The sequence below is a fragment of the Amphiprion ocellaris genome, chromosome 6 (assembly GCF_022539595.1).
Source record: "Amphiprion ocellaris isolate individual 3 ecotype Okinawa chromosome 6, ASM2253959v1, whole genome shotgun sequence".
Lineage (NCBI taxonomy): Eukaryota > Metazoa > Chordata > Actinopteri > Pomacentridae > Amphiprion > Amphiprion ocellaris.
This window is the reverse complement of record NC_072771.1, coordinates 15,925,768-15,938,060: the sequence shown is the minus strand read 5'-3', so window position 1 is coordinate 15,938,060 and position 12,293 is coordinate 15,925,768. Positions and strand designations below refer to the sequence as shown.

General features: G+C 40.3%; 1 protein-coding gene across 1 annotated transcript in view; it reads left to right on the top strand.

Annotated features, from left to right (window-relative positions):
- The window catches only part of si:ch73-138n13.1 (titin homolog), a 32,796-nt gene that overhangs the window by 7,139 nt on the left and 13,364 nt on the right, over positions 1-12,293 (top strand). The window contains exons 5-6 of the mRNA XM_023278825.3: positions 3-2,924; positions 6,880-7,005. Coding sequence (XP_023134593.2) covers positions 3-2,924; positions 6,880-7,005 — 3,048 coding nt within the window. The remainder of the gene's footprint in view (positions 1-2; positions 2,925-6,879; positions 7,006-12,293) is intronic.

The following is a 12,293-nucleotide window of genomic DNA, read 5'->3' as shown; positions in this document are numbered from 1 at the left end:
AGGCTGAAGAGTCTGCTATCACTCCTGAAGAGCCTGAGGCAAGACAGGCATTTGGTGCCACTTCCAAGACAGGTGGTCCTGGTGTTGAGGTACAGACAGTGCGAGCATCCTTGTTTGAAAATTTTGTGGAGAAGCACAGTGTGCTGGTGATGGACGAGGGCAACAATGCCAAGGATACACTCAACAGCCCGTCATTTCAGAGAGCAGATACGGAGGATGAGGGAACTCTGGTCACCGCTACCTACAAAGAACCTGTATCTCCATCAAGTCCTATGCGGGTGTTACATGCCTTTGACACCGTGCAGGCAGTTGAAGAGAATCGCGTAGTGAGTGAGAGCGTCCCATCGGCTCAGTGGGAGGATAAGGCCATGACGCTCCGCTCCAGACGCTCAGAGGGGAGCAGGCCAGCGGCAGAGAGGACTGGTCCAGCACAAGGACAACCAGCTTTGACAGTGACGCCAGAACGGCAGCCACGGTATCTGAGAGTAGGAGGTTTGCAGAAGTGGACCACCTCAAATCTTGACCAAGATGCTGGTTTAGAGAAAGGGATGCTAAAGGAATCGCAAAGGGAAGGAAAAGTGAGTTTAGATAAGGAAAAAGACAGGCAGGGAGTGGCAGAGCAGGATGAAGTGGCTGCAGCCCCTAAACGTTTTAAAACGCTGCAGACAGAAGAACAGCTGAAACCCAGGGCAACTTACTTTGCTTTGACCGGGCAAATGCAGGAGCCAGTTTCTCCTGGAGATGCAGATACAAGCATTGTTGACACGACTATGCCCTTTGATGAGTTCTCTGTGAGATCAGCTCTGGGCAGCTCACAAGGGAAGGTTCTTCCAATGAAGAGAAATCCATCATTGGATGAAGCTTTTGGAAAAAGCCCTCAAGATCAAGTTGATGAGCTGATGAGGAGGAGCCAAATGTCACCCAAACAGATCCCATCAGCATCAGACAGACAGGCAAAAGATGAAATGATTGAAGCTGGGAAAAAAAGAGAACTAAAAAAGGAGACAGAAAGACACAAGGCTAAAATGAAAGAGCTTGAAAGGGAAAAACAGAAACAACTTGAATTAGAGAAACAAGCCCATTTAGAATTTACACGAATGAAGGAAAGGGAGATGCAAAGAGAATTTGAAAGGCAAAGACAGAAAGCGTTTGAAAAGGAGAAGCAAGAATTTGAGGAGAAACAGCGTGCGATGGAGAGGCAGAAACAGATTGAACTCGAAAAACAGAAATTGCAAGAATTGGAGAGGGAGAAACAGAAAGAACTCGAAAGGGAAAAGAAACAGCGTGCCCTGGAAAGACAAAAACAGATAGAGCTTGAGAAACAGAAACAAGAATTGGAGAGGGAGAAACAGAAAGAACTGGAAAGACAGCGGCAACTGGAAAGAGAAAAACGCAGAGAACTGGAGAGACAGAGAGAGATTGAAAGAGAGAAACTACAGGAAATGGAGAGACAGCGTGACATGGAAAGGCAACGACAAAGGGAGGAGGAGAGACAGAGAGAGCTGGACAAGGAAAGACGGCTACTAGAAATCCAAAAGGAGAAACAGAGAATGGAGGAGCTGGAGAGAATCAAAGAGCTGGAGAGACAACAGCTCGCTGAATTTCAAAAACAGAAGCAGAAAGAAAAGGAGAGGCTGCAGATCCTGGAGCTTGAAAAGCAGAGACTTAGAGAGAAGATGGAGAGAGAACAGGCAGAGAAAATGAAACAAATGGCATTGGAACAGGAAATGTTAAGAATAAAAGAGATTGATAAAGAGAGAGAAAGACAAAAGGAATTGGAGAGGGAGCGTCAGAAAGAGATTGAGAGAGAAAAGCAGAGGGAGCTGGAGAAACAGCGGCAGAGAGATTTAGAAAGGGAGAGACAAAGACAACTAGACATTGAGAGACAGGAATTAGAAAACCAGAGGCTGAGACAAGAACAGAAGGAGAAACAGCGTCAGAGAGACTTGGAGAGAGAGAGACAGAGACAATTAGACATTGAGAGACAGGAGTTAGAAAATCAAAAACTGAAACAACGAGAACAGGAGAAGGAGAGACAGCGGAAGGAGGATTTAGAGAGACTTAAAGAGATGGAGAGAAGACAGCTCTTGGAATTTGAAAAGCAAAAGCAGGCAGAAAAGGATAGGCAACAAATTATGGAGCTTGAGAGACACAGACTGAAGGAGAAGATGGAAAGGGAAGAGGTTGAAAAAATGAGACACATAGCCAAACAACAAGAAGCAGAGAGACAGAGACTGAAAGAGAAGCAGAGGAAAGAGGAGCAGGAGAGGCTGTGGTTGGAGTCGTCATCTCTGAGGCCTAAAATTGTTGATCTGGACTCTGTGCTCAGAAATGACCCATTATCTAAGGCTACTTCCCAACGCAGCGATGCTGCGACACGCTGGAAGGAGCCTTACAAACCTGCCATTCTTGACATCGACTCCTTTACATCTCAAGCTCAGCTCACCCCTAGTAAAGACTTGTTTACTCTGTCTAATATTCAGGGATTAGATGCTGAGCTGGGGGCGAGGTTACACCCCACACCTGAAAGAGATGTTAGCTGGAATGTACCAGCACAGACTTCAGGAGGTTTCTCAAGCCCAGTATGGACAACATCTCCTATGGACCCATGGGAGCTGCGGCCTATTGAGATGTCTGTGGACAAACCTGCGGATGAACCTAGAAAACATGCCAACAATCTCAGCCCAGAGCAGCTCCTGCTCAGGCAGGAGGATCAGCTCCTGACTCCACAGAAACACAGGTCTGCTGTGGTGGATGACCTCTTCAACTTGACCCCTTTTTCTGGGGCAGAGGCCAAAGCCGGCAACCCTGCTGGTGGACTTTATAACAACACTCCAGCAGAGCAGATCTGGTTTCCCAGAGAGCTACAGCCTCCAGACAACAGGGGAGAGACCCAGAGCTACCGGAGATCACAGGGATCCCAGGTGAGTGAGACAGATCTAGGAAATACTATCAGGGATGCTAGTTAATAGTTTATGCCCCTGTGGAAAATGGGCACGTTGTAGTTGTAGTTTTTGTTTTGTGTTTTTTGTTATGTTTTTTGACGAGGTTGGGGATTTTTTTTGTAGGAATCAGGCTAGCAATTGCAAAGTTTAGGTTGAGGTGAAAGGGTAAAAATAATGGTAGTTTTGTTATGCCAATTTATATGTATGGACTAAATTAGCCATTTAAAATTGAAAAGGATGTATATTATCTTAAATGTTATGTAGTAGTTTTCTAGGTGGCCAAAATAAACTGTATGAAATAACACATATACAGTCATAACTTCATTTAATCACACACCAATCACACACAGGTGCCATTATTTCAGTAGCAAACTGCATTTTATTGGTTTTGCTAGATGAAATAATGGCAACATTATGGTCTCTCTTCAGCTCAGTGTTGAGTGAACAAGTCACTGAAACCATTCTCAGTTCCTACTTAACTGTTTTTACTAGTTTTTGTCACTGGCAAGCAATATGTAGCTAAAATTACAGTCAAACAGTTCTGTTAATTCAACATTACTTCTCTGTCATGGTTAATTATTGCTGTCTTTGGGCTTTTCATGTCTGCAAGATAGCCGAAGGTTATTAGATTTCATGTACAATATTTTAACTCTTATGCATTTTATGGATATAATGTAACCATTTTTATACAAAATGTGTTGACATTGGTCCTACCATGATTGTAGAGCTGTAGCCTATTTACCTATGCTGACTCACTGTTAGCGAGCCATACCTCTGCTCATTCAGGGATGTATGTGTCTGTTTGATTAGGTGAAAGAGTGTCCGTGCACATATCCTGTGTCTCTCCCTGTTATTGCAGTGTTGCATACAAGGACTATTTCACCAGTGAAAAATATGTGTTCAAACTGCAGTTACACTAAGGTAACAAATTTTCACCTAAAAAAGTCAGAAAATGTGTAGGGCTACCCCCTGAACAAAGCTTCTCCTAGTTAACTAATTGTTTGGAATAATCATTAAAGTTTTTAAATATTTTTTGGGGGAGATTAAGAAAAGTATAAGTAATACTGTTAGCACAGTGTAACAAAACTGTGATCATTTGCCATTCAAATATATATTTTGCAAGCGCTGCAACACCAGCAAAATCAGTAGGGTAATAATTCTAATCAAGCAAAGACACTGTCTGAACATTTTGCAAATAAAGGCATATTTATCTAGGTGATCTAATGCTAGCATGAATGGCTATGCGAAGTGGCTAACATTAGATGAATTACATCAGGAGTCACTAACTGGCGGACCGCGGTCCGGATCCGGACCCAGACGCCGTCTTATACAGACCGGACCTGTAATCAGTGAATTGTAACGGGATTTTAAATTTGACCGGTCGCTTCTGTTTTACCGGCACAGCTTTCCCAGTGTTTACGGCATTAGTTATCAGCTCAGGAAACACACAGACCAATTACGTATGAGTTCAGCCGTCCCACGTGACGCTACTCAGCCAATGAAGTCTCTGCATTGCAGCTGCTAAACATCACAGCTCTGCGTTCAGAAAACAGTTGAGAGGTGAGGGACAGACAAAAAAGGAAGATGAGTAAAGCGACACCGAGAGGGAAATAGTCCTGCACATGCTGACCATGTTTGGCTCAACATACAGCTGGAGGCACCTTTCTCAACTATGAACATAATCAAAACTGAATATCGTTCCAGACTGACCAATGAGCTCCAAATGTGTTTGAGAACGACCCTGACACCATTCAGACCACAATTCAAAATACACAATTCAAAAAATACTGGCAGGCAAACTGCAGCTCAGTTCTCCCATTAAGCAGCATGGGATATAAGGGGAGTAACAAGACAGGGAAAAAATGTAAAAGTGTTCAATTGTTTACATTTTTTTAGATTTAGGTATTGTTAAAGATGTATATAAACTGGTTCGGATTGTTTAGTCATTATTTTTTCAAATTCTGCACTTAATTTTAAGATGCACAGTTATATCAAAAGTTATTTGTTAATAAATGTTGTCAAAATGTTTTTGAACCGTACTGAATTTATTTGATTTGATGGTTGGTTATTGATTACATGCACACGCTGATAAAACTTCTAGGTTACATCATCATATATCGCACTAATTGAAGTTAGACTTTATGATGTTCCGGACCTTTGCTTTAATACATTTTCTCTGACTGGACCTCTTTGAATTTTAGTTGAATACCCCTGAATTACATGGTTCAAATGATAAGCCATGATAGAGGCTGGCGAATGTTTGCCTGGAGAGTTTGCATGTCATATCTTTGGAGTTATCCTTTACCCTCCAGAAATGATCCTGCAATTAAGATTTCCTGTCGGACAAAAGCAATTACTATATAATAACAATAATGTCTGTCTGTGACTAGTGATAGTCACCACTGCCTGTGGAGTTTGATTTTTCTTTCCTGCAACTAACTGACCAATCAAAACTTGGTTGACTAAGACTCTTTTTATAGACTAAAATACAGTCATGGAAAAAATATTAGACCGCCCTTGTTTTATTCAATTTCTTGTTCATTTTAATGCCTGGTACAACTAAAGGTACATTTGTTTGGACAAATATAATAATAACAACAAAAATAGCTCATAAGTGTTTAAGAGCTGATATCTAGCTTTTTTCCATGGTTTTCTTGATAACCAAAATCACTTAAGTTCTTGAATCAATAGCTATGGCATTATACTGGCAAAAACAGAGCTTTAAGGCATTCCATGGTTTCTTTTCTGTCTGTTGTAGTCACATGATACACACAGGAGTTAGTACTTGATTGCATAACTATTGTTTTTGATGACTGCAGCCATGCATCCTGGCATGCTCTCCACCAGCTTCTGACATTGTTCTGCTGTCACAGCAGCCCATTCCTGTTGCACAAAATCAAACAAATTTGCTTTGTTTTTGGGCTTGTGGTTCTCCATTTTACGTTTGATGATTTTCCACATTTTCAATTAGATTTAGATCTGGTGATTGAGCAGGCCAAGGCATGGTTCCAATGTTCTGGTTCTCAATCCAGGCTTTAACTGAACTTGCCTTGTGTCAAGGGGCATTGTCTTGTCGGAAAATCCAGTCATTGGAGGCAGGAAAGAGTTTTCCAGCTGATAGAAGAAGACTGTTTTCTAGAGTAGCACTGTACATGACCTGGTTCATTGGGCCCTTCACACAATTGCATTTGCCCTGTTCCACCCATACTGAAACAACCCCAGATGGTCACTGATCCACCCATACGTTTTACTGTAGGGGCAAGACAGTCTGGTTTGTAGGCTTCTCCAGGCTTCCTCCTAGCCAGTAAGTTGGCTGGAGTGGGCATCATCTGAAAATTGGATTCGTCACTGAAGAGAACCTTATCAATCATCAACAGTCCAATCCTTGTGATCCCCAGCAAAGAGTAACTAGGCTTTCCCCTGCCTTTCCTCGATGAAGGGCTTCTTCCTGCCCTGTGTGACTTCAGACCAGCTTCAAGAAGTCGGTATCCAACTGTCCTTGTTGAACAAGTTACATTTCTCGACAGTGCCCACTCATTTTTAAAGTTCCTGGAGGTCTGACAACGATTCCTGACACAGGAACAGATGAGTGTACGGTCATCTCGTGGGGTAGAAAGACGTTTCCTGCCGCGACCAGCTAGCAGTTTGGTAGTACCATGTTGGGCTTGTTTTTTCTTGGTGTAATGAATGGCTGTCTTGGAGATCTTCATTTTTTTCGCTACCTGTGTCTCACTCATGCCAATTTCCAGCAGTGGCAAGATTGCTTGCCTTTGTGGCTTCACGTAATTCTTTTGTTTGAGGCATTAAATCAAAATTATCATTGTTCTATATGAATGTTCCTCAGATTTACAGTACACAAACATCTAGCATGGTAGTGAGGTCTTGTATGTGTATGGTGGTACAGATGTTCACTTTGATCCCTTCATGTTGTTAGGAGTTGAACAGGATGCGGTCTCGGAGTGTGTCACGGCGATCAGCACCTTCAAGCAGTGCTGTGGAAGGAAGCCTTTCCAGGATGAGGAGTCGCAGCGCCCACAGAGAGCAGGACCGACACAGCTGGGTGAGTCAGGCTGCAGCTCAGTCTCAGCAAAACTGTAGCTGTAACTCAGAATTAAAACTGCTGCTCAAGTCATTGCGTCAGTTAGACGACTGGCTGAGAGCCCTTTGTTATAAATCACTGTTTTCATTTGGACTGTTTCTCTGAAAGGTCCTTGGAGACAGGGAGGGAAATCTGTGTGCACTTGAGTGTGAGCGATGCTATGTAAGCCTGTGTTTCCATGTGTGTGTCTTATGCACTGAAGACAGCAAGTAGTGGAATGCAGTCAGTTGACTGAAGTTAGTTGCTGCTGGACTCATTGGTGAAGAGCTGATGACTAATGTTGAAGGCATGGCCCTCCCTACACTCACCTCCGCCCAACCCACATGATATTTCTAGGCAGGTGGTGGCCAAACACCTTCTCAGGCCTGTAATTCAGGATCGGATTAGACAAATGGCTAATAGGTACATGTTCTCACTGCTCATTTATCAGAAACCTGTCAACATGGCTCAGGGAACCTCTGAAGTGAAATGAGCCATAATGATCATGTGTCACGCAGCCAAGCAGACACGTAATATTTGTGTGTCTGTTACTCCATGCTGATCAGTTATAACTGCTGTTACTAAGATTAACTATATACTTCATGTTTTTTTAAAATTTTATTTCAAAATGGGTAAACAAAAATGTGTCGCATCCCAGGTATCAGTAACTTACATGACATACACACACATGCCGTGACATTCAAACATTTGTCACCTGTACAGGGTTGGGTTCACTTTGCTCTTTGTCATTGAGACTGTAATTGTAGGCTCAGGATAAAGGCCTGCACTATGAACCCAAAAGTACAATGTGTTGTGTCTTACAGTTGCACACTGCTGTGATACAGAGCTCAGATTAAGTCACCGTAAATTCAAGGTCACTACTACCATCTAGTGGTTGTTTTTCAGTTTGGAGTGTCAACTGTCCTGGTGTCCGAGCTGCTCCTTGTTGCCATTTGCAGCGCGCTCATGTTTGAAAAAAGATGTTGAAACTACTGCACTGCAGAGGTGACAGTAGTGGAGGTAATTGAAATAGTTTGATCAGGCCACTGTTCAAGGAAGTGCATCAAGTTACAGATGTCATAACAGCTAAGAAAACATTGCACATAATTCACTGAATTAGAGGTGTTTCACATTCATGTTAAACACTACTAAAGACAATTAAAATAATCTGACGGGAAATGGAATATAGTAATTGTTTTACATTATAATGCTGGCTCTAATTGTTTAAATGTGTGAATGTCAGTGGTTCATTTTAGAGTCTTAACACCACTATGTTTTTGAAACGCACTAAATACTACAAACAATGTAATATAATAATAACATAATTTCCATGTCCCATGTCACTAATAATAATAATAATAATGCCTTTAATTTATAATGCACTTTACATACAGAATCTCAAAGTGCTACATTACAAAAATACTTTTATAAAATCTTTCCAAAACTATAGCAACATATTAAAACTTGAATAAAAACGTCTTTAGCCCTTATGAAGCAAAGTATCACACTGGTGTAATGCTACAGCTAATGATTATTTTCATTATTTATTCTGCTAGCTGCTTGGTCTGTAGAGTTTAAAAAATACCAAAAAAAATATGCCCATGACAGTTTCCTAAAGCCAAAAGTGCTAGGTTCATATTCAGGCGGTTGTGATGGTAGATTTTCACCAAATGAATTGCTCTCAAAACTCTGAATGTGAGGAGGTAGAGATAGAATCTGCAACCATAATTTTATTATCAGGCAAGTGCATTAATAACATGATATCATATATATCACATACATTTTTTAGAAAACATGGGTATTGTCAATATTGATAATTGTGACACCTCTACCTTTTATTAGTCATTTTGTAACAGTCCAAAACCTAAAAATAAGACAAAAGCAACACATTCTGACAAGTGTGAAGCTTTCCGAATAGTGATTAGCTCATTAATTTGTTTCTGTTCATGTTTAATCTGTCAGGTTCAGCGATACCTCAGTGATAGTAGCAGAAATTCAACATGATATACAGTGGACCCTCGTCTATTGCGGGGATTACGTTCCAGACCCCATACGACAGGCAAAAATCCACGAAGTAGCGACCATATTTATTTTATTATTTATATATATTTTAAGGCTTTATAAACCCTTCCCACACTCTTATAAACCTTTCCCACACTGTTATTAACCTTTACCACACTCTTATAAACACTTCCTATGCTCTTACACACTTTCTACACTCTTAAACCTATGTAATTTTAACAACATATAACGTTCTATATGGGTATTCACCAGTGAATATACGACAACTCGAATGATGATGATGAATTAGCTGTGCAGTAACTGATGACGATGAGATGAATGTACTACACAGTGAGAATGGACAAGGCCAAATGCTGAATAAATGTTATACACAGGAGACGGAGGAGACTGATGCTACAGTCACTGAGCCAATCAGAGCCCAGCGCTGTACACTATGCGTTTTACTTCAATTTTATTTTATTTTAATATGTTTTAATTACAATTTTTTTATATTTTTTCTTTTGATTCATTTTTTGGGCTAGAAAATGCTTATTTTACCACAAAAATAATAAAAATAATAAATATATAAAAATACCTATATACCGATATAGCAGACAATCCGCAATACGAAATACAATTTTAAAATCTGCGATACAGTGAGACCACGAAAAGTGAACCGCGATATGGCGAGGGACCACTGTAATTTCAAATGATACAATGTGGCAAAAACATCCCAAGATTCATATGATGTAATCAGACTGTTATCAGTTTGTTAATAAAGCAGCGTCACAAATGATATGCCATAAACACGGTGGCATGTCTGTTTTAGATGATTTAAACCACCTAGTTGTACAAATAAACACCTGAAAGCAAAATCTCAGAAAACATGTGATTTATACATCTGGCTGAGGAAATCATATTTAAAGCCGTGTTAGTAGACCACAGAGATGATTACTTTCGGTAAATTGTACTGACTGGCAGAAGCATCCTCAGACTCCCAGAGATGAGATAATAGCTGTGTGGTGACATCACCGGTGTGGGTGTGTGAGGGTCTGAGGCCGTTGGGTACGGCAGAGCAGAGATGGGCACCGTGCTGAGAGCTGTGCTGTACGTGTGGTCATGCTGTCTTACTCCATACTGCCTCTGGGTAAGTGACAGCGAACCTTTCTTTTTACAGATGTTTCTCTGTTACATATGTGTGCTATTTTATACAGTGCTGCATGTACAGTTGGTAGCTATCTTACACTGAAGACTGTATGTGCTTCAGCTGCATCCTGTTTCATCTCCTCCCTGTAGTTGCTGGTTGAGTTTCTGGCTCGGACTCTGTGCACAGACTGATGAGGTCATAAGAGGGGAAGTGATGAGCAGCTATGAGTCACTTCCCACTAGATGATGTTCAGCATTAGGAGGGGGAAATGTCAGAAAATAAGGGAGCAGTAATAAATTTCATATTGATAATCTCTTCTTTCTGTTCAAATCAGTAATGGGAATATTCCCAGCCATGGAAGCCTAACATCCTTGTTGCAAATTTGTGTTTGATTACAACTTATTCAGAAAACAAGTGTGTACATATTGGTATCATTTAAAAGCTATTTATTTAGAGTAGTTCTGTAACTAATGGCTATTTTCAAAACTTTTAGGGGGACAGCTTTTTTTTTTTTTTTTTTTAAATTAATCATTGTGTTTTATCTGCAAAAAGTTATTTCCCACTGTGGGATGTAATCTACGTTGTAGATTAATACTGAAAATTAACACATTTGTTTACAGTATAATTCATTATGTATTCTTTTATAGTTTTGATGTCTTCAGTATTAATCTACAGTGTAGAAAAGGATTAAATAAAAAACACTGAATGAGAAGGTGTGTCCAAATTTTTGACTGATAGTGTATTTATTAAAATATATATATATTTTTTAAATGTATACTTAAATAGTCCTGCAAGGGGCAACTGGCGAAACTAACCTGATCCCTCTAAACTGATAGTGTCATGCCACGTTTTCATTACTCCGCCAAGGAACGTGGCGGAGATATGTGACGATCACCGCTGATTTGTCTGTCCGTCCGTCCGTCCGTCCGTCCGTGCACAACACTACTCAGAAACGAACTAATGGATTTGGATGAAATTTTCAGGGAAGATCAGAAATGACACAAGGACCAACTGATTAGATTTGAATGTGATTAGATAGCAGCATGGCGGCACTGTAACTATGACAAGAAGTGAACACTACTGCCTGCTGATGATCACATGATTGCGATCTTACTACAAATCGACCGCTGCAGACTCACGAATTTTTTAAAGATTTCATGCGTCTGAAATTATACGACTGAGCAGCCTTGGCGGAGTACTGCTCTCTGAGTGCTTTTCTTGTTTACCTATTTATTTACTTATTCGTTGAATTATTTATTTTATTTTAAATATTTTATCGATCCCGCAAGTGGAAATTGTCTAAGTTGTGATTAATTTAATAGTTTACAACTAATTGATTATTCAGTGAAATGTTTCATCTCTTTCCCACAGGCGTAATGTAATTTAACTGCACCAAAATATTACATTGACAGTGATACAAACAGAGTAATGCAACAATTCCCTACATTTAAGAAGTGGGATCTAGCAAACCTTTACCCGATCAGATTGCTTAAATTATTAAATTATTAATTACTTACAATAAAACATAATAGTTAGTATAATCAGTTAATTTTCTGTGGATTGACTGATCAACTGTTCAGTTGTTTTAGCAGTAAATTGACGCTGCCAACTTGATAATTAAATTGAGAAGATAAATTACTGATGAAATGATAAAGGAGGCCAATGAATATTTCTACTTTTATCTGTACTTTATAGTTGTGCGGTATGAGAATTATTTGACCCTCCAAACCTGCAGATGGTAAATATTTAGCAGATAAAGTAATTTTCTGTCTGTTACTTTAAAAGTCAACATACCCAGGAGGAGGCAGCCATTTTGAGGCTAAGTAGTACGTGAGAACGGTCAGTTTGTGTGCTCTTGGAAACTGAGAACCTCGCAGCACACTGGCCTTTAGCACAGCACTTCAAAGAAACATTAATCAGATTACCTGTAGGGGGCATATGTGGACAGCCATTGAGCTTTTATGAGCCCCTCTGTCCCAGTTTGCTCTCTGGAGTGCTTGTGGAGGTGCCCACTGTGGCTTTATTTAGGACAGAAATCTCTCCAAGTTAACAGCATATGTCAGGAAGTTAGCCGCATTTTCTAGTCTGCTGTGTTGTTTGCATGAGTCTGACTGAGTAAGAT